Source organism: Leuciscus leuciscus (genome assembly GCF_965113295.1).
Source record: "Leuciscus leuciscus genome assembly, chromosome: 9".
Classification (NCBI taxonomy): domain Eukaryota; kingdom Metazoa; phylum Chordata; class Actinopteri; order Cypriniformes; family Leuciscidae; genus Leuciscus; species Leuciscus leuciscus.
In genome coordinates this window covers 13,158,779-13,180,741 of record NC_138733.1, presented here as the reverse complement: position 1 = coordinate 13,180,741, position 21,963 = coordinate 13,158,779, and the positions used below count along the sequence as shown (strand labels likewise).

The 21,963-nt window shown below is 36.5% G+C and overlaps 1 protein-coding gene across 1 annotated transcript in view; it reads left to right on the top strand.

Moving 5' to 3' along the window:
* The first annotated feature begins 3,839 nt into the window (after window positions 1-3,839).
* The window catches only part of ptgir (prostaglandin I2 receptor), a 32,685-nt gene continuing 14,561 nt past the window's right edge, over window positions 3,840-21,963 (top strand). The window contains exons 1-2 of the mRNA XM_082181234.1: window positions 3,840-4,487; window positions 5,750-6,676. Of these exons, the coding sequence (XP_082037360.1) occupies window positions 5,852-6,676 (825 nt within the window). The 5' untranslated portion in view covers window positions 3,840-4,487; window positions 5,750-5,851. The remainder of the gene's footprint in view (window positions 4,488-5,749; window positions 6,677-21,963) is intronic.

Genomic DNA, 21,963 nt, shown 5'->3' with positions numbered 1-21,963 from the left:
ATGAAAATAAGAAGTCACTGCGTAATAAACCGGTTTGTATGTTTCCGAGCAACACATAATGGTGTTTTGTTTTTAATAGGATCTGTATTAAAATTTTGGTTGAATGAATGATTCAGTGACTCATAACGCTGTTGTATTTTTGTATTCGACTTCTGACCTTTTCCTCAGGCATTTCCTTAAAGTTGAAATATATACATATTTTATTATGTTAAAATGCATTCTTGTAACCCGATTTATTGCGCACATAAGAATGAATGGGTTATTTACTGTAATATTTAATGTTACCCAGGATCCTATCAGAGCTTTCGGAGTGCTGACTGCTGCTCTTCTGTTTATTTAAAGGGGTGGTTGATTGTGATTTCACTTTTCTAAATTCAGTTAGTGTGTAATGTTGCTGTTTGAGCATAAACAACATCTGCAAAGTTACAATGCTTAAAGTTCAAAGCAAAGGGAGATATTTGCTTTTAAAGAAATAGCTTTTTAAGGACTACAAAGGGACTACACGACATTCCTCCCGGGTTAGTGACATCACAAACCCTAACATTTACATAAACCCCGCCCCCTGAACACGATTTATAGATTATCATGACAGAATATGCTAATCAATGACTTGAAGACAACTACACATAAGCTACATAACTTCATCAGCTTACCATTCAGAAATGTTGTCTACATGTTGTCACTTCTTCTTTAGTCTCTCACCCTTTGTCTGACTCCGGTTTGAACATAAAAGGCTAAAAGTTTTTTTAATTCTCAGTGCATGTCTGTGTGAGGTAATCGAAGCTGCTAAGAACAAGCTGTTAAAGCTCCGCCCTCTGTGCCGGGAGCAGCAGCTCATTTGCATTTAAAGGTACACACACAAAAACGGCGCATTTTTGCTCGCCCTCAAAAAGTGACAATTTTAACATTTGTATTTTGTATTAAGTATTTTGAGCTAAAACTTCACATACACACTCTGGGGACATCAAAGACTTATCTTACATCTTGTGAAAATGGCATTATACCACCCCTTTAAAATGCTCACAGTGTTTTAGTTTGTGAAGCATGTTCTGGTAAAGTGAGCTAAGTGGATTCTGAATGCACCAAAAAAAAAAGAAAAAAAAAAGAAGACAATGATGCAGTCTGTCTGGATTAATCATCATTCTTTTTCCACCTGAAAACTGTTAATGCTTTCCCAATAAAATGTGTTTGATTAATATACTGAGTAGGCCTACTCACTGCAAATTCCCCAGAGATCAATCATAACCACTCCAAATGTGCATAGCAGTCTGGCAACAACAGTCATCTGCACTGCAGTGTTTTGTGAGCATGACGAGATGAAATTCCAGCCACATGTCTGTCAGGTTTAAACAGACAAAAGAGAGATATATGCAGCAAAAGCAATGTGAATCAGCACCTGAAAGTGACTCAGTCTGTTAGACACATGCTTGATCTTAACAGCTGTGTTGGAACAGATGTTGTAAACTGTGGAAAAGTCCTCATTATTTTCAATTTTTTATTTTTTTATTTAGGCTTTTCTTACAGTTTTTCTCAGTCGCTTTGGTGCATTTCTCACATCACTATTTACATTTGCACAACAGTTAGTTCAACCTCCACAACATTTAGTCATTTGTGCACATCATAGTAGCAGTTTCTCATTCCTTCCAACAAATTGCAAATGCTTTTGGACATGCATCAATTGCTTTCATACAACTCTCTGCTGTTTTATAACATTATCATTTGCTTATGTCATGTCAGTCAAAATTAACTATACTTGTGAATGCTGAATAGTCATTCATATAAAACTAATAGTCCTCATTTCATTGCTTGAGTCATTACATACAAAAATGTTGAACTGTCAAAATCTGTCAAGCAAACTTTACAATTTTTTTTAAATCTTTTTTTTTTTTTTTTTTTTTTTTTATGTCTCCTAAATTGAAAAATTTCTCTCAGGTGAATTTCAGCTTTCAGACAGAGAGGAACGTCTGGATGTGCATGAATGATTGCAGTACTATGTATGTTGTATGTTCAGTTCCAATATGTACTGCAATATTGTTTCCAGTTGTGCACAGCTCTACCCAAAGGGAGTTTATGTTTGTTGTAAATAAGGGTGTATTTTTTCTTTCGCACAATGCTGTGAACAAATTAGATTTGCAAAGAGCATATGCAGTAAAAATGTGAAACATACATATTCAGTGTCTTGTACTCAGTTACCTCACTAAATACAGTAATGTGTCACTTTACTGTATTTTTCAAATGGCTGTGCAAATAGTATATAGTGCTGTCTTGTGTCACCAAGATCTGACTTTTTTGCATTGGAAAACATTTACAGAGTAAACTGTCACAATGAAAACATGACAAAGCCATTTGACTATCTTGTTCATAAACAATGGTGTCGGACTTTTCATCTTGATGACACTGACACTTTCATTGACATGAATTCTTGCTTTTGAGGAATGAGCTGTCCATTTTGAGCAAGTGACACGCTTTTGCAGGTTATCAACTAGGTTTTGCAGTTTGTACTAATTGTTTTGAGAACTGCATTAACTGTTGTGCAAATGTAAATAGTGATGTGAGAAATGCACCAAAGCGACTGAGAAAAACTGTAATAGGTAACAAGAAAAACAAGATTTAAGTAGATTTATTTATGGCCCCACTTAATATTAGGTGTATTTACTACAGTATATTCTATTACAGCTGTAATTAATTTCTGTGATTACATTTAATACAATTAAGCACACTCACACTTGAACAAACACGTAAAACAGTAAAGCAAAGAACAATAAAAAAAAACCTATGCACTAAGGTTAAAAAACAAAAACAAAAACAAATCATGCTATATTGAAAGCAATTGAGAAAAGACACACACACACACACACACACACACACACACACACACACACACACACACACACACACACACACACACACACACACACACACACACACACACACACACACACACACACACACACACACACTGCTAAGCCACAACAGAAGCATGATCTAATTTCACTCTTGGAGAGTGGTTTTCAGTTGCATTAATGGATGATAATACAGTCTGCGCTGCATATAGTAGAACATGCAGACGAAAATGGAAAGCATGTGAGTTTGATGTAGGCTATACTCCTTTTGCATAACAGAGCTACGTACCACAGGCCCATTGAAGCAGTTTACAAGCAAATCTTGGTAAAGTTGAGGAAAACAATGATTCTTTCCCCTTCTACTTAAAAAAAAAACAAACAAAAAAAACAGTTCCATTCAGAACCATAAGGGTATCACAGCCTGATATCACAGCCAAACAAAATTACCACAAAGAGCTTTTTATTTTCTAGTCTTATTATAAAACCATGTAGCCTATAACCAGTATGCTGAAAAACCTACTATAACATCAATAGATAGATAGATAGATAGGCAAGGCAAGGCAAGTTTATTTAGCACATTTCATACACAATGGCAATTCAAAGTGCTTTGCACAGAAGAAATTAAAATAATTAAAAGAAATAAGAATAATTAAAACAGTTTAGAAAAATAAAATAAAATACAGTAGCCTACAGAACAGTACAAACAGTCGGACGAACAGCGGCAGTGCTCATTCAGTAAATGTATAGCTAAACAGATGTGTTTTGAGATTTGAATGTGACCGAATGAGATAGATAGATAGATAGATAGATAGATAGATAGATAGATAGATAGATAGATAGATAGATAGATAGATGGATTAGCATCTCATCTCATTATTTTTACAATTATTATTTAAAATTATTTCGAAGGTAGGCTATATTATAAAAATGAACTATTTTATTTATTCTGCATATTTAACTCTTAATTATAATGAACATCTGTTTTCACGATCTTCAATTTTTTGCTGAAATAACTTGTCAAATGTTTCAATTTATTTTTCCAAATAACATATTCGATGATCGCGTCATCCATAGTCTACATTTTAAACTCAAACTTAAATATTTTACAATTTTTTTAGTAAATGCACTTTATTACACATCTATGCGTTTGATCTATAAGTCAGCCAACGTTCGTGTCACCCAAACCACTCACGCTGAATAAGTGAGAAGCTGTGAAAGCTGTGAAAGCTGTCTGACGCTCCTCCTATTTTTTTCTCACGGCGACTTTTTCAACCGCAGGAGGGAAGTCGTATAAGAAGTCTTACTCTTACTAGTCTCCCTTCACAACAACGTGCTTGAGGAATAAAGAAAGTCAACGCTTTTGTTACTGTTTTGTTTGGTTTCAGGCGTAATTAACTAGTCTGAAATTAGTTTGCGCGTTAAATTCAGTGGTTGGCCAGAACTGGATAGACTAACTAAACTAACAACAGTTTATGAATTAAAAGAGAACAAACGACCGAAGATTCGGAAGCTCGAAGGTATACCATATCGACGTCGCTTTGAAATATTATGTTTGGAAAGTCAGAAATACATATATGTTGTTCAGTGAGTGATGTGGCTGGAAGGAATGGCCGCGCGCAGCAGTGATGGACACTCCGCGGACAGGTGCGTTCTGACTGATGATTTCAAATTGATGCTTTTTTGCCATGACTACTAATTATTGGAGTGAGAAACAGTTGTCTAGGAAAAGGAACATCTGTTATGAGCTGTGTTACATAAAACATGACTAACGCTTAATAAATTAAAATCATACAAATGCACTCATTTGAGTCTGGAAGTAGACATGCGGTTGTGCATTGGGCTTCAAAAGTCTGAAATCACACGTGAAAAAGCAGAGTTTGAGTGAGAAGTTGCATTGAAAAATTGACATGATTTCAGAATCTGTTAGTATTTGGTTTGTCCCTCTTTCTTCAACTTGACATGTTTGCACAAAACCTGATGATCATGTTCTCCAGCATGATTTGAGAAAACCGCATCTTATGCTTCAGTTGAAACAAAGGTGTTTAATATTTACAGATTTACCCATTTTTTTTATAACATAGAAATAGTACTTAATCCATATAATTTGTTTACCTCCAGGTTTAAATTTGTAAAAAATCTTTAAAATCCACTTTTTTTTCCCCATAGACATTTGCACCTCTCCATACTTAACATACAAAAAAAAAAAACATAATGTAGATAATCACTGCATACAATAGGCCTTCTAAAATTGTGCAGTTGTTACCTTAAGGATCTAGTTCTACCTGAGATGTTTGTTAAAATAACTTAGATTTTTCTAATGTGCTGAGGTTTATTCAGTCATATGAAAATATATTTGAATATGCACATTTTTGTCTAATAACACTCTAAAATGTGAAACCACTCTGTGTACATCCACTTACCACTAACAATTGATAGCAAACTGATAACTATGATTCATGGTAGTGTGATATAAACAAAAGCCTACTGGCTATTTGAAAACAACAAACCATTAGACATACAGTATCCTGCCACAATGTCCTGTTCCAACAGGAAGTTTTTATGTGCTGAGGTTTATTCAGTCATATGAAAATATATTTGAATATGCAAATTTTTGTCTAATAACACGCACTCTAAAATGTGAAAACCACTCTGTGTATATCCACTTACCACAAACAATTGATAGCAAACAGATAATTATGATTAATGGTAGTGTGATATAAACAAAAGGCTACTGGCTATTTAAAAACAGCAAACCATTAGACTTACGTTATCCTGCTACAATGTCCTGTTCCAACGGGAAGTTGAAAACTGCTCATCAGCCTATTTCATGGGGTAGTTAAGCAACTATGGGTGGGATCTAGCATGAGACGTATTGATTCTGAAGAAATACTTTCTATTTTTAACAGATCCTCCAAGAGAAGGAACTGCAAGTCTTTCACGTTAGACAATATTGCCATTGCCCGATCCCTGTGTCTGGGCCCGGGGTTTAAGGGCAGGTCCGTCTGAACATGCTTTCAAACAATTCATGCGAGAACATCACCAGAATCGATGTGAATGGGAATCCGGTGATGAGCACCGTGATGTTCATCGCCGGGGTGGTTGGCAACCTCATGGCTCTGGCTATCCTGGGTGTCCATCAGAAAGAGCGCCGAACCAAGTCCTCAGTTTTCTGCATTCTCGTGACAGGCTTGGCTCTGACAGATCTGCTGGGAACGTGTTTACTCAGTCCACCAGTTTTCATTTGCTATTCCCAGAGCAAATCTCTGGTGGGTCTGACTGGAGATTGGCGGCTGTGCGGACTCTTCGCCTTCGCCATGACGTTCTTCGGCCTGGCCTCTATGCTCATACTCTGTGCTATGGCAGTGGAGCGGTGCCTCGCCATCAGTCACCCGTATTTCTACTCCAAACATGTACGCCGCAGCTTCGCTAAGATCGTCCTCTTCCTCATCTATCTCTTTACCTTCGTATTCTGCTTGCTGCCTTTCTTTGGATACGGGCGGCACAAGCAGTATTGCCCAGGCACGTGGTGTTTCATCAAGATGGAGGCAGAAGGAGAGAGCGAGGATGAGGAGAGGAGAACACTGACCTTCTCGCTGTCCTACGCCGTGCTCATGGCACTGCTCATCGCTATAGTGTTCTTGTGCAACGGTTCGGTCATCGTCAGCCTCTGCCGCATGCACCGGAGCCAGCTGACACGTCGGGGATCGGTGGTGTCGGCTGGGCGCAAGAGGAGGCTGAGCACCTGGTTTGGACAGGGAGAGGAGGAAATGGACCATTTACTTCTGCTGGCCTGCATGACCTTCATCTTCGTAATTTGCTCCTTGCCACTGACTGTGAGTAGCATACATTTTCTTTTGTTTTATGTCACTCTGAAGTGTTCTAGTACAATGTTTTCCAGCTTGTTTACTTAAGATGAGGATGTTGATGAGATTTTACAACAGTTAGTTCTGCTCCTGTGGTCAAGTGCTTTCCAAGAGCGCTGATCTTTTGACAAGACAAGAGTTTGTGAGTGGTCAGCGTTTTAGGAAACCTCTCTGTCCTGTGAGGCTTTACCGCTCTCATATAGGCATGCCAGAAAAGTAGATGGTGGCATTGTGCCATAAAGCATGTCAAAAACTATACAGAAGAACATTTTGGGCTTGCTTATTAATTTTTTCCTGATTTCAAGCAACAATAGAATGGTGAAACAGAGCTTTAAAAACTTTTAATCAGGGATATCAACTTCGCTCCTGGGGGTCCACTGGGAGCTCCATCCCTAATCAAACACACCTGAAATTTCTAACCAAAAGTCTTCAGGATTGCTTGAAAATTACAGGCAGGTGTGTTTGATTAGGGGTGGAACTAAATTCTCCAGGACGGTCGCCCTCCAGGACCAGGAATTTTTTTAATAGTTCAAAAGTTCGAACCAGTTTAAAGCCTTGTTTGCTGAAATCATGTGACTTAGTGCTTTTGAAACAAACTCCATATCAATGATTAAAAACAAGATTTGTAAATGTCTTAAAGCATCATGAAGCATGAGCGCCCTTCACTACAAAACAGATGTGCATACTCATTTATGTTGACAGTTTGCGAGGTAGAATAAGCACTTGTTAACCCATTTGATGTAGAATAACCATCGCTGTCTGTAAAAATCCAACGCATACCCAATATCTATAAACATGAACCTTGTTCATGATGTAACCATATTCTAATACGTATCACATGCATTTTCTTTTGATAACAATTGTTTTTTGTTAGCTTTTATTTTCAAAAAACATTTTCAGTGAGTCACTTTGCTGTTGGCTTCTAGTTGGCATTGCTATCCTGCCACTGTATTTAACTTGACCAGACGGGGGATCGCATTGGTAGTCAGTGTATGTATTATGTTGCTGCTCATTTGCATAAAATGTACATAAAATTGAGCTTTGCTCAACTTAGTTGCATCACCCACAGTCTATGTCATGTGTGGCGCTGAAAATCAGACACTCATTAAAAACGATGTCTGGTGTCTTTGTTTCCCCTGATGAAAAATCGAGCAAAATCCAGAAAAAACAGCTGTAAACAGCATAACCCAGCCTGGACCAACATGCAATTCCTGCTGGTTTATGCTGGATTTTTCAGCAGGGGCTCTTTCCCAACTCTTGTCTTCCTTTTAAACAGATGTGATATACTGGAAATAGCCCTGCTTGAACTGTAATTGCTCTTAAAACAAATGATTCTGCTTTAAAAGGGCATGGAGGTTGTCTTTACAATTTGGTGGCAAATTATTCACAGTTGTTTAGTCTAAAATCAGTTCAAAACAAAATCTTTTGCCTTTAAATTGCCTCCTGCTAACGCATACTTAAGGGTTTATTTACGTGATTGACTAAACATGAAGTCTGCATTTTACAAATCAGCCAGCCTTGGTAAAAAGCAGCACATATTTACCTTCTTCAACCCATTCAGTGGGCTGTAGGTGAGGTTTAGTTGTAGTTCTTTGAGTTCACTGGGCGTGTATGTGCTGTGGGAAAGCTTGGGCATGATGTATTACATAACAAAGGCCATTATTTTTGCATTGTAATCCCAAATGCCAGTTGATGTGTTATTTTACCACTTTGTCTGTGTTAGCTTTTAATTTAGAAGCACGTTACAAACTTGACAACCCTGGAAGACTGGATAGATGAGCCCTGTTTTTCCTCTACCAGTTTAAAATAGATTGGGTTCTAATCAGTTCAGTTCTCGGAGATCAGTTCTTTTTTTCTGTTTTTGAACATACTAAAATCACTTTAAAAGATTCTACAAGTGTAGAAGTTGTGGATCTAAATCCTTTTAGGAATAATAGCCCGTTTTTTAATTAGCGATACTAAGTCTAGTTACTACTTAAAACAAATTATGATATTGCTCTAACGTTGGTTAAAGTTTTGAAAAAGGTTTTGTTATTAACTAAAGTTATAACTAAGGCTATCAATCAATGGAAGGTTTTGGGTTCGGGTAAGTTTTATGATTAAATGTGTTTTTTATTGTGTTTTGATAATTAATCACACTAATGCATCAAGCTCTCTCGATATTTCTCTCTTGTCTCTCGCTCTTGCGTTTTTTACCATGACCTCTCAGCCGTTTTGTACACTTCACCATGCAGTCTCTGCAATATATTGACAGATGACACTAATGGTATTCCCTTTGTCTCATGAGATGCACTGTTTGTCGCCTGGAAATAAACACTAGATAGCCTACTTTAACCAAAGCAAATAGTTTACATAACGAAACCATTGTGATATTCTTTTTCATACACGCAGACTCAAAATCATGTGCATTTGCACCCACCCAAATGTCATATTTGACCTTTGTAATATTAAACGGTAAGGCACGTCTCCATTCAGAACAGGCACAGGGTACAGCTGGACTTTTAGAGAGGCTGTATACAGTATGCAGAAGGAGGTAAAGGAGGAAGGAACTGTGTCACAATATTGGAAAAGACCTGGTTCATGTTTTTTTTTCTGAGAAGAAGACAAGGGCCTATTTGTATGTGATCATATTTCTAGGATTATTATATATCAGAATGTGTAAAACTGCTTAGGTGTTTCTCAGCTGCAGATAGACACTTCGGCTATATTTCAGGGGTTGATAGTATGCAAACAAAAAGATTTCAACTTTTTTCAATCTTGATCATTTTTAACATGCCTTTATATATATATATTTTTTTTTTTTACTGTCTTTTATGTAAAGATTTAATAGTTTTTTTTCTAGAAATGTGAAAATATTTCAAATATAGATTATTGCAAAATTCTTAAAGTATGGTAATGTAATAATTTCAAGGTAGACCAAACTTTTATGTTGCCGGGTTGTAATGAAGACCTTTGAGTTTGTGTATGTTTTAATAAACAGTATTATTATTATATTATATAATTATTATTTATTATTATAATGATTATAATGATTATTATTACACGGCAGACGTCAGATTTCAATAGCAGTCTTTTTGATCTTTAATATTCACAGACACTAGTCTGTATCGATATCTGATTCATTGTACATCCCTACTTTTGATTTATTCATCCAAAAATTGCCAAATTCTGTGACGTTCCGCTTTATACAGTAAGTTCCATTTGTGACTGGATTCCGTGATTCCATCCGAGTTTTCTATATATCAAATGGCTATACATGGTATTTGCAGAACTAAAAAAAGTTAGTTTTGTGAGTATTTATTGTGTTATAAATTTGTTACCATTAGTGTAAGAAGGGTACTATGCAGTTAATAGAGGTCCGCTCTCAATAGAGACTCTACAAAGTGCTTTTCATGGTCATTGAATATAGATACAGCAGCTGTTTCAGCTATGCACCTGTATGGCTGTATTTGAAAAATACATATCGATCGTGAAATTGAAACCGGTTTACCATCCAGCGCTACTAATCAGCAGACCAAACTCATTGTACAGCATCTCAAATATCGGCTCAGTCATTCTAAAATACCTGAGCCATAGTATGTCATCAAAAATGATTTGGTATAATGACCTCCTAGAAGTGTCTCACATAATTAGGTTCCCAAACACAAGGCTTTCAGACGCAAGATAACATGCCAGCATTTGTAAATGCATTTCATCTGCGCACTTTGAGACGCAAGTAATTTATCATGTAGAAAAAAAAAGAGCCACAGTGGCTTTCCCGGTTGCAGCAACTTCCATTTTTTATTATTAATACTTTTTTCCAGTTTCCCGGAAATTACAATTTTGTTCTCTTAAGGACATGGGATAGAGACTGTGCTTTATTCTGAAAAGTTTTTTTTTGTTTTTTTTTGTTTGTGATAGAAACATATCTAGTGAGTCACTTACAATGGAAGGGAATATGGTCATTATAAGTGCGTCACAGTAACCCAGAAGAGGGATCAGTGGAAGTGATTTTTTGTGGTGATCAACATTATGCCTCAAGCGCTGTCGATTGTGCTGGCATTGAACCAGGAATATTCCTTTAAGGTCAACATGACATCAAATTTGATTTGATTTACTTTCTTAAAGGGATAGTTCCACCAAAAATATAAATCATCATTTACTCACCCTCAAGTTGTTCCAAACCTGTATGAGTTTCTTTCTTCTGCTGAACACAAAAGAATATATTTTGAAGAATGTCAGTAACCAGACAGACTCAGGACCCATTGACTTCCATAGTATAAAAAAATAGGGCTAATACATGAGGCAGTAACATGTTTGGTTACTGACATTCTTCAAATTATCTTCTTTTGTGTTCAGCAGAAAAATGAAATTCATACAGGTTTGGATACAACTTGAGGGTGAGTACATTTTAATTTTTGGGTGAATGATCTCTTTAATACTTGTTTCTAGTTTCATGTTATTTCAAAGAAGAAAAAAAACATTTGAGACCCTGAATTGCCTTATTTTTCTGGCTTTGCTTTTAAGATATCAAACATGTAAGTTTATTGACAAGCCAACTTGTGTCATACCCCAAAAACAGTCCTAACCATATATGGTTTGCAGACACACACATTCAATGTAAGAAAGACAGATTAAGCACATGGCCTTATATTTAATCAAATCAAAGTCGATTCTTTTCTCATAAAAGGAAGGGAAATTAAAATAACTTTATATAATAAAATGTACACTTATTTCAGCCAGTTTCAGGCCTCTGCCGGGGGGGTTTAAAACTTATTGGATAAAGGTCAAACTCAAGCAAACACAGTCCGTCGGTTTAACTGAGTGACATTTCTACACACAATAAGACTGAGACACGCAATAAGACTGATGACTGTCTGCAATAGATGTAAACGATAAAGGTTTGGGGAAAAAACATGTTATCCTCAACCTTATAAACAGGTGACAGATTACAGTTACACTGAATTAATAGTGTTGAAATATGGCCAGCAAATGCAATTCAAGGTTAATGTCTATTGAGCAAACACTTACGTATGACAGCAGTCGTACAATAAATTAAATTCAGATGACAGAGTGATCAAAGACAGCGTGTCATTTCCTGTTCTGTGTTGTGCGCTAGAGATCCAGTGTCATGACTAGGTTATTGTTAAAGCTCTTATATTACAGGCACACTGGCTGTTTCTTCTACTATAGGATCTTTTGGCGCTGTGCACTTTTAAACTCTTTGAAAACACACTCTTCACACCCTCAGTAGTTTAATTTATCCACCAACAATGTCCGTCCGTTTATACATGAGTTTATATACGTTTTTGGAAACGGGTGTGGAAAGTTTAAACATTAAAACTTACTTTTACATTTATTTTATTATTTTTTTTTTTTTTTTTTTTTTGGTAAAATGGTTCTATTTGATAAGGATAATATCATAGCTAGACTCACGTATTCTTCAAAATTACATCTTGATTCATACAAATATTCTGTTCACGAGTACCTTGATTTTTCTTTTGTCTCATACTTTGTCAAGCTCTTTATTTAAACTGTTGTCTCCTGGTAACTACTAACTAGTATTAAACTAAATTATGCCATAATTAAGGGACAGTCATCATTTATGAAAAACACTTTTTTCACTTTGTAAATGCTAAAATGGTTTAGGATTATTAAATTATTAATTCCATTCAATTCAAACTTTAATTAAATGAAAACACTTTTTTCACTAAGTAAATGCTAAAATTGTTTAGGATTATTAAATTATTAATTCCATTCAATTCAAACTTTAATTAAATGAAAACACTTTTTTCACTAAGTAAATGCTAAAATTGTTTAGGATTATTAAATTATTAATTCCATTCAATTCAAACTTTAATTAAATGAAAACACTTTTTTCACTAAGTAAATGCTAAAATTGTTTGCTGATTTAACTGATTTGATAAAAACATTTTTTTTAATGAATTTGTATTTGTCCTACAATGTTTTTAAAAAATTATATTCCCTGTTCTCCTGACAGTAAGATAAGCCATAATAAAGGTCCAGTGATAAAAAAAAAACTTTATATACCGTGAAACCAAAAAAACAAACAAAAAAAAACGTGATACAGATTTTTGGTCAAACGTCCGAGCACTACTGGTTAGTCTAGTTATCTTCTGTTGTTAGTCTACATCCTCTGTTGAGTCATGTGAGTTGTTTTGTTGCACATCGAGGAATTTGTCCAGCAAATCATTGGAAATGATTCAAGTGGAAATCATTTTTTTGTGATTACTAGTCAACATTATGCCTCAGGTGCTGTCAATTGAGCTGAACTTGTATTGAACCAGGAATACTCGTTTAAGGTCGACATGGACATCAAAATGTCATGTTGACCTTAACAAAATATTACTTGTGTATTTCCAATATTTTTTAAAGGGTTTAGGCGTTGTTGCCTAAAACCCTATGGTGAGTGTAAAAATGATGAGAACATATACTACTGAATTTTAACTGAATATTAAAGGGATACTTCACCTCTGGAAAGATGAATGTGTATTTAAAATGGGTCATTTATGTAGAAGAATTTTTTTTATTTTTTTTTATTTGGAGCTTTCTAGACTGAGAAAAGCCAGAACATTTTTTTTTGGCTTATGTGGATGAAAGACAACAACTCCCAGAATGCACTTGCTTTGCTGCCCTAGGAGGCCACTCCCAAGCCACACCTACCGGTAAGAGAGCGCAGTTTAAAACAACAAGGCTAGGCTACTAGTGAGTCTCCGTGACGACGAGTCTGCCCGGGATTTCGAGATCGCCCAAAATGTCCGGGATTCGGCTATTACGTTCTACAGTCGCCATTCATTATGTTTACTGTGGCGAGCAGGACGAGACTGAGGGCCGTGGGAGAACGATGAGAGGCCGGTGGCGTGATTACTGAGACGCACCGGTCTCGTATCTCTCACGGAGGAGCAGGAATTTTCTTAGCAATGTTAAAACGCACATCAACCGATCACTTGTTTAGCGTTCATGTAAACACTACATTCAGATTCACCAATCGGAATGAATTCAGTTAGATTGAAACAAAAGGTGTGCATGTAAACAATGAATGGCGACTGCAGAAAGCAAAAGCCGAATCCCGGACATTTTGGATGATCTCGACGGCCGGACATGTCCGGGAAAAAGAGGATGGTAACCCCTACTACTCAGCTTTCTCCTATTACTCAGCTTTTTCCACAGAACAAGAGCCTGCTAGCTTAGCTTCCAAAAAAAGACGGCTGACACTATGTGTACATTCTGTGAGTGAGATCCCTCTATGGGCGGACTGTAAACATGCGGGACAGCCCCTACTACTGGCTGTAGTCTTTAGCCTCTGGCCAAAAAATCCTCCGATGACGCAAAATGATGATTTTTGTGTCATCGGAGGATTTTTACCTGACAAAAAATACATAAATCTCTCGTCTCAGGGGGATATGAGGGTGGAAAGCACGGTAATTCAAAAATACTACAGGTTTTCTACTAATACAAAGCTTAATGCTAAATCCTGAAGTATCCCTTTAAGTATATTTATTAAAATCCAAAAAAATCCAAAAATTTGCCCTATTCACTTCCATTGTAACCTAGAAGTTTTGCTTTAAGAAAAAAGGAAATGAGGGATGAGCCAAAATATATACTGTGTGTGTATATATATATTTGAAGCATTTAAAGTGATTGAATTAATCACTGGATGTCCCACTTTTGCTAATTACTGAACTTACCATCTTTGAAGTCTCTTTGTCTCTTGATTATCTGAGCTAAGGGAAAGTAATGGCCATCATGAAAGCACTGATCAATACTGAGATCAATAGTGAGGTTAGTTTATTCATTACCGAGTCTCCAGAGATGCTGGCCTGGAGTCTGTGAAAAACACGATGATACGTGAGACTTGCTGCAGTGACCTTTTTAAACTAATTGAGAAATCGAAATCAAATAATATCAGCTCGTCAAGCACACCAAAGAGGGTCATATGAAACCCACGTTATCATAGATATTCAACCAGGTCTGAGATGAAACCATTGAACGCAAGCCCAGCGATATACAGTATTATACAAACCGAAACGAAATTGATCGAAACCTTTTGTGGGAAAAGTGACCCAAAGAAAATGATCACATCTCCTTTGGGAAAAGGTCTAGATTTAATAGCCAAACCAACTTGGATTACTTTGTAAGCAGCCCCCTTCAACATAAAGGGTTATTTAGGAGTGCCCATTTTCCACAGGAAGCTAACTGATGGAGAGATTTTGGTTTTTATTGCATGTACACAAGCCAAAATATGCAGATAGCCATTGAGAAATTAATGATGCTGAATTGGTCTGGGCTTTCCTGTTTATCTCTTCAGGCCTTCAAACCAGACATTTTCTTAATAATCTATCATTAAAATGCCACAGGTATTAGTTTCCATGAGCTCATCTGAATCCTTCTGGTCTCTTTCACTAGCGATAAACTATATAGTCTTGCATATTTAAGAAACAAGATGATATTCAGATCATACAATATAAAAAGTGAGGTGTACGTAGAACTTTATCCCATGTTTCCTATTAGAAATACTGTACATGTCCGAGAGGAAACTGTCAAATATCCTAACACTGCAACCATAATTATTCATTCCCCATTGCATGCTGGGAAGAGGGGAAGTGGGACACAAAACTATTTTTCAATGTTGGCTTGTTTGAACTCAAACAAAAGCAGCTCACCTGCTGTGTTCCTGAACTTTGTGAGTGGTTGGAACGTCCTGTAAGTAAATCAAACAAAAAAAGAATCAAGTCTTTTTTTTGTGTGTGTGCATTTATTTGATAAAGTCTCCTCACAGTACGACAGATGTCAGTTCCAAATTTGTAAAAAACAATTTACATGCAACACAATCTCATGCCGAAGGACATATTGTCTGTATACAGATGTTTCCTGTCCTACCAAGCTGAAAGAATCACAAAGTGAACATTATTGTATTGTGTTCTGATTGAATGGGATTTTTCAAATAGTGGCTTGTGGTGATGTGGCTTTTGTTAATGAATCTCAAAGGATTCATAAAATCATTGCCAAACCCAGAGCCAACCAAACAAATAACCAACTCCAGGTCACTTGAGTCTGTGTACATTATATTTTGATTAGGTAAATTGTGTTTGTTGAGCTAAACTTCTTCAAAACTCCAGAGACCTGCGAGTCTGAAGTGAGCAATATAAACAAATGACATTTTCCAATCAAATTTTTTTTTTACTGTCAGAGTATTATAAGACTGTCTGATTAATATCTGCCAACACTTAATTTTGATGCTCCCCAACAGACATTCTCCTGACTATAAGTAACTATGAAACTACATGTCAACTAGCAGTCATTAGAGTATTAGTAGACTGTCTGCTTAAAGGGATGATTGATTATGATTTCACTTTTCTAACTTCAGTTAGTGTGTAATGTTGCTGTTTGAGCATAAACAACATCTGCAAAGTTACAACGCTCAAAGTTCAAAGCAAAGGGAGATATTTGCTTTTAAAGAAATTGCTTTTTAAGGACTACAACAAACGGCTGGTAGAGACTACACAACATTCCTCCCGGATTAGTGACATCACTTAACCCTAACATTTACATAAACACCGCCCCCGGGAACACGATTTATAGATTATAAATCAGACAGAATATGCTAATCAATGATCATCAACTAACCATTCAGAAATGTCCTGTTGCATTCTACATGTTGTCACTTCTTGAGTCTCTCCATCTTTGTCTGTCGGTTTAAACATAAAAGGCTAAAAGTTTTCGAGATTTTCAGTGCATGTCTGTGTGAGGTAAAATGACACAAGCTATTGAAGCTCCGCCCTCTGTGCCGGGAGCAGCAGCTCATTTACATTTAAAGGGACATACACAAAAACGGTGCGTTTTTGCTCACCCTCAAAAAGTGACAACTTTAACATGCTATATAAAAATATCTGTGGGGTATTTTGAGCTAAAACTTCACATACACACTCTGGGAACATCAAAGATTTATTTTACATCTTGTAAAAACGGCATTATACCACCCCTTTAATATCTGCTAACACTTTATTTTTATGGTCCCCAACAGACATTCTCCTGACTATAAGTAACTTTGCAACTACATGTCAACTTATTCTATTAACCCTAGATTATCGTAGCCAGATCTTCAGACTGACGGCAGAAGACCTGGACACTATAGCTGCTTTAATTGGCCAAGGACTGTCCAGAAGCATCCAATCACAGTTCGTTTTGTTCAGCATCATGTTTAGGGGTGTGAAAATGTAAAGTCAATGGCTGCATCCAATATCGCATACTTCCCTAGTAAAAGGTATGCAAAACAGTATGTGAAAAAAGACGTATGTCCGAATTCACAGCACTCATAATAGAGTAGGCAAAAAGTACCCGGATGACCTACTCTGAAGTGTGCATACGATGGACACTTTACTATCCCATGAGGCCACAGGAGAGGATTTATGAATGGCAGTGAAGTGACGTAACTGACGCAGGGTAGATTCTCTGAAGTTCTCAGAGTTCAAAGTGCATTTCTGTGCACGAGTTTCCCAGTACACAGGGAAAAGCAGGTCTGTGGGCCTTGTCTTGAACAAAGATCGTTAGCTGACTCTCATTGTAATTCAAATGATTTACCGAATTAAAAACCAGAGTCTATATCCAGCAGCCTTGTATATCTAAACAACAGACTTTTCAATAATGTGTGGTCTTTTGTTGAACTGCACCAGCTGTTGTTACAAACCACAACAAAAAAAGAGAGTAATGTGTGCTTGCTGTCTAACATGTTGTTCATGAATTTTGATGAATCTCAAATGTTTGATATTTGTCTTGGATTCTGTAAGGAGGATTAATTCATTTATTTTTAAAATCAATGTGAACATTTTTTGTTTAGTACTCTTTGTGTGGTGTGCTTGACCCTGTAAGATCATGAAAATATCTCATGAAGCTACAAGGGCATTGACTGTTTATACAGTTAAATTATTTTTCTCCTGGGAGTTTCAAACATTTGTTTTGTTTTTCCTGTTTTAATGAATGATCTTTTATGATTTAAAACATAAACAATGGAGACCTATTTTAATGATATATTTTAAAGGTTTGTGATGTTCAGCCCCACATTGATCTCTGACTGAAATATTACCCAAAGCTCAAAATACTCAATACTCCCTGATCTTTATCAGGATGTTATTTTCTTTTCTTTTCTTTTTTTTCAGAATGACAGTCTCAGTTCTTTGTAGAAACAAAAATAGACATGAGAAATAATATTGAAATAGGATGTAAACTTTTTGAACAGCTGGATATTTCCTTTTCATGTGATAACCTCAGGTGATAACATCTGTAGCAACATTTGAAGATAACCTTTGTTTTTCGTGATGCATCACCTGACCTGAAAACATTTGGGGAATTCCCTTTGGCAACGAGATTTGAAGTTTTTACTATTTTATACCAATACTTTTATAAGTCCTACAATATATTCATTTAAATGTTTATATGTGCACTTTTGTGTGCAAATGTTCTTTAAACTTATTTTTAACTTTAAAATTTAAGTAAATTTTTCTTATAAATCTTATATCTTTCAATCTTTCAACTCCCTCACACACGGTTTCTCTTTCCATTGCAGCATGTCTTTCAAAAAACAGTTTCTTTTGGCAGAGCTTCCATCTGTTTTGACCATTATTATAAATGCCTCACAGAGAACGTGACCTTAGAAATTTACCATAAATTAAAATGCCAATGTCCACTATAGCCCCCCCTGTGGCAACACTGGGAACTCAAAGCATTCTTGCATTGCATTATAAATCACACTTTGACACATTTCAGAACACGAGAACGCATGGAATTGAGAGCTTGTTTCAGGTCAACAGCAACAAACACATAAATCCTGTAACTGTGGCTGCGTACTTGCTTTGATCTGATGTTTTTGCTGTCCTAAACCGTCTTCAAAGTGTTCACCATTTAAGACCTTCATACTTCAGGAACAATGATAACAATAAATAAAAAGGAAAGATCATTTAAACAAACTTTGAGTGTTGGCTTGTCTGAATGTTTAGAAAAGCATTAAAGGTTTGTGTGTGTGATGCAGTATATCTTAGTTTATTTGGTCTTAGAAGCACATGTTTGATGAGAAATATTTATATTGAAATCTCCTTGTTTGACTTCTTGACAAATATGAGCACAGTTTGAGACATTAGCTATGTTTCCATCCGCTATTTTTTATGCAAATTTTGGGTTCGCATAAATAAAGCTGAATGGAAACACCAAGATACACATAATTTCTGAAAATGCGCATTAAAAAACGTATGCGCATTAAAGGGATAGTTCACTTTGAAATTAAATTTTGGTATGTTTTAGCTTACCTCAAGGGAATCCAAGATGTAGGTGTCTTTGTTTCCGCAGTAGTTTCAATTTTGATATTTTTAAGTCAAACCGTTCTTGTCTGTCAGTCATATAATGCAGGTCTATGGTCACCAACTCAAAGAGCATGCACAGAGTCCAAATTAAACAATTCACCATCGTAAGTACACATTGATGGCCTAAGACACGAAACGAGCGGTTTGTGTGAGAAAACGAACAGTATTTATATCGTTTTTACCTCTTGTACACAACCACGTCCAAGTGACCTGTGGGCGCGCGCGCTTCCTGGTGTGTGACGTGTGCGCACGTTCTGGCTTAGTCTGCGCAATAAAAATTCAACGTTGTCTGTTGATATGTCGAAATCGTCTTCCATTGCGATTTTCCTGTACGTCTAAATATGTTTAGATCTTCACAGTGAAAGGTAACACTTCCGAAATCTCTGTGTAAACAATGAGTGACGTACACGCGCGAGAGATCACTTCCGGCGCTTTCCGGCGCTTGTGCAGACTTGGATCACTTGGACGTGGCTGTGTACAAGAGGTAAAAACGATATAAATACTGTTCATTTTCTCACACAAACCGCTCGTTTCGTGTCTTAGGCCATCAATGTGTACTTACGATGGGGAATTGTTTAATTTGGACTTCTCTGTGCATGCTCTTTGAGTTGGTGACCATAGACCTGCATTATATGACTGACAGACAAGAACGGTTTGACCTAAAAATATCAAAATTGAAACTACTGCGGAAACACAGACACCTACATCTTGGATGCCCTTGAGGTAAGCTAAAACATAACAAAATTTTATTTCAAAGTGAACTATCCCTTTAAAAAACGTATGCGCTCAATTGAGGTGAATAAAAAGACATGCGCATATTCAACAATGGAAACACGTTTACCGAATAAATCCCTTCATACGCAACAAAAACACTCATGTGACTTTGCCTCAACAGAGGATGTGATTGTATAACTAGACTAACCAGTGAACCAATTGCATTGCTTTGGTCATTCTGGAACGCTTGTTCTCTTGAACACATGGTATGGAAACAGTGCTTTATTTGCAAATGTTGCAATTATGCAATATTCCTAGGTAAATTTCCAACTTTGTTGAAAAACATATCTCTTGAGATCTCTTCTGTAACTCTAGACACAAGTGCACTGCTATCAAGGAGAAACAGTTGAGAGATGTTGTTATTTTAATTTCTTATGGGAATCTTTTCTTTTTTGAGATGTTGAGGGTATATAAAATAATTAGAAAATAATGTTTTTTGATTTATTTTGGCATGTGGTCAGTATGTAAAACGACTTCACTGAAAAAAAAAATCTGTATAATGTATAAAGAGCACAGTCCGCCTCAGTGCATCCCTAGACATTTGGGGCCTGTGGTATTCTTTCTGTGGAACTTTGAAAAGCTTGTATTTACTGTACATCTGAGAGGAAAAGTTCATCCTCAAAGCATATTATAAGATAGTACTGCCTTTGTTTCCTTGTAAGTGACGAAAGATACTTGGGAATTTTCCAATATACACTATTTCACCTACAACCTTTGGGACTTTTTTTTCAGTTGTTGTGGATTTTTTAAATATGTTTTTGATGAGACAACAGAATACCATGTGAAGTGCTCCAGAGAGGTCAGTCCCATGAATGAATGAATATTCCCATGCTTTCAGGGTTTGTTGTGAATTCAACTTTTTGACTTGGAAAAAGGAGTCATTGATGTATGTCAACTTTGTTTAAAGGTGCAGTATGTAAAATTTACAGATAGTGGTTGAAATGGGTACTGTAATCCAAATTCAAATGTTGGAGAAAATTGATTTCCCCTCCTCTTCAAACTTGATGCTCACATTGGTTGCCAGATTGAGGACGCGCAACAGGAACGAGCGCAATTGACAATGGAAAGCGACAAGCCTTAAGGCCCTTGCACACTGAGTCCGCTTTTGTGATTCGGTGGCTCTGAATTGTCAAAACACCATTCAAAATGCTTGCTACGGATGCGAAAAATGCAGAAAATCTAACCTGATTCGATTTTTTTTTTTTGACGGACGAAAGTTTCTGAGGCAGCGTACAAGCGTGATTAACATAGCGTGAGGTCGTATTTATTTTTTAACGAGCGAAAATTTCGGCAAGAAATTTCGGACTCAGTGTGCAAGGGCCTTTACACTGTAAGTTGATGTGTTGATTTATCTTTGTTTTAATCTCTGGTCATAGAGTTTTTTAAATGAATGTTGAGGTTTTTTAGGTCTGGTAGAATCTGCGATCTCTTACCCAGTTCGTTCGTTGGCTTCCATGGCTACAATACGCTGTGTTTCCCGCCAAATGGCAACCCGGGTGTCGAAATACTATTGGGTGAACTGGCAGTGGGCGAATCACACAGACGAAAAACAAAAATGGACATTCCGACACAGAACGCACATTTCATAGTAGAATAACTGGCTGTATAGCATTGTTTTTCGGAGAAACAAGTATGTGAACTTAGCATGTTTCCTTAACATCTGCAAATGTATTATGGTATTTTTATGCTTTAGTACAGTCAAAAAATATTACATACAGCACCTTTAACACGTTTCTCCTAAATAAGAAATGTTTGAGTTTACATTGAGATTTTTGACACTTTTGATTCCAGACATTTTGGCAAATCTGAGCCCAGTCTGAGACATTGTTGAGATCTCTTCTGAATGTCTAGAAGAGACACATGTGAGTCAAGTCAAATCACCTTTATTTATATAGCGCTTTATACAATGATTGTTTCAAAGCCACACAGTGATAACAGGAAAATTATGCATTTCGACTGGTGTTCAGCTGAAGCCAATTCAGTGTTGATTCAGTTCCATTGTAAAGAACATCAATTATTGAATTGAGGCCTTTTTCTGGAACTTTTTCTTGACTGTTAGATTAAATTTCAATTTAGAACATGTTCAGCATAATGATCGTGTTGTTTTTCTCAAGTTTGTTACTTTTGCAG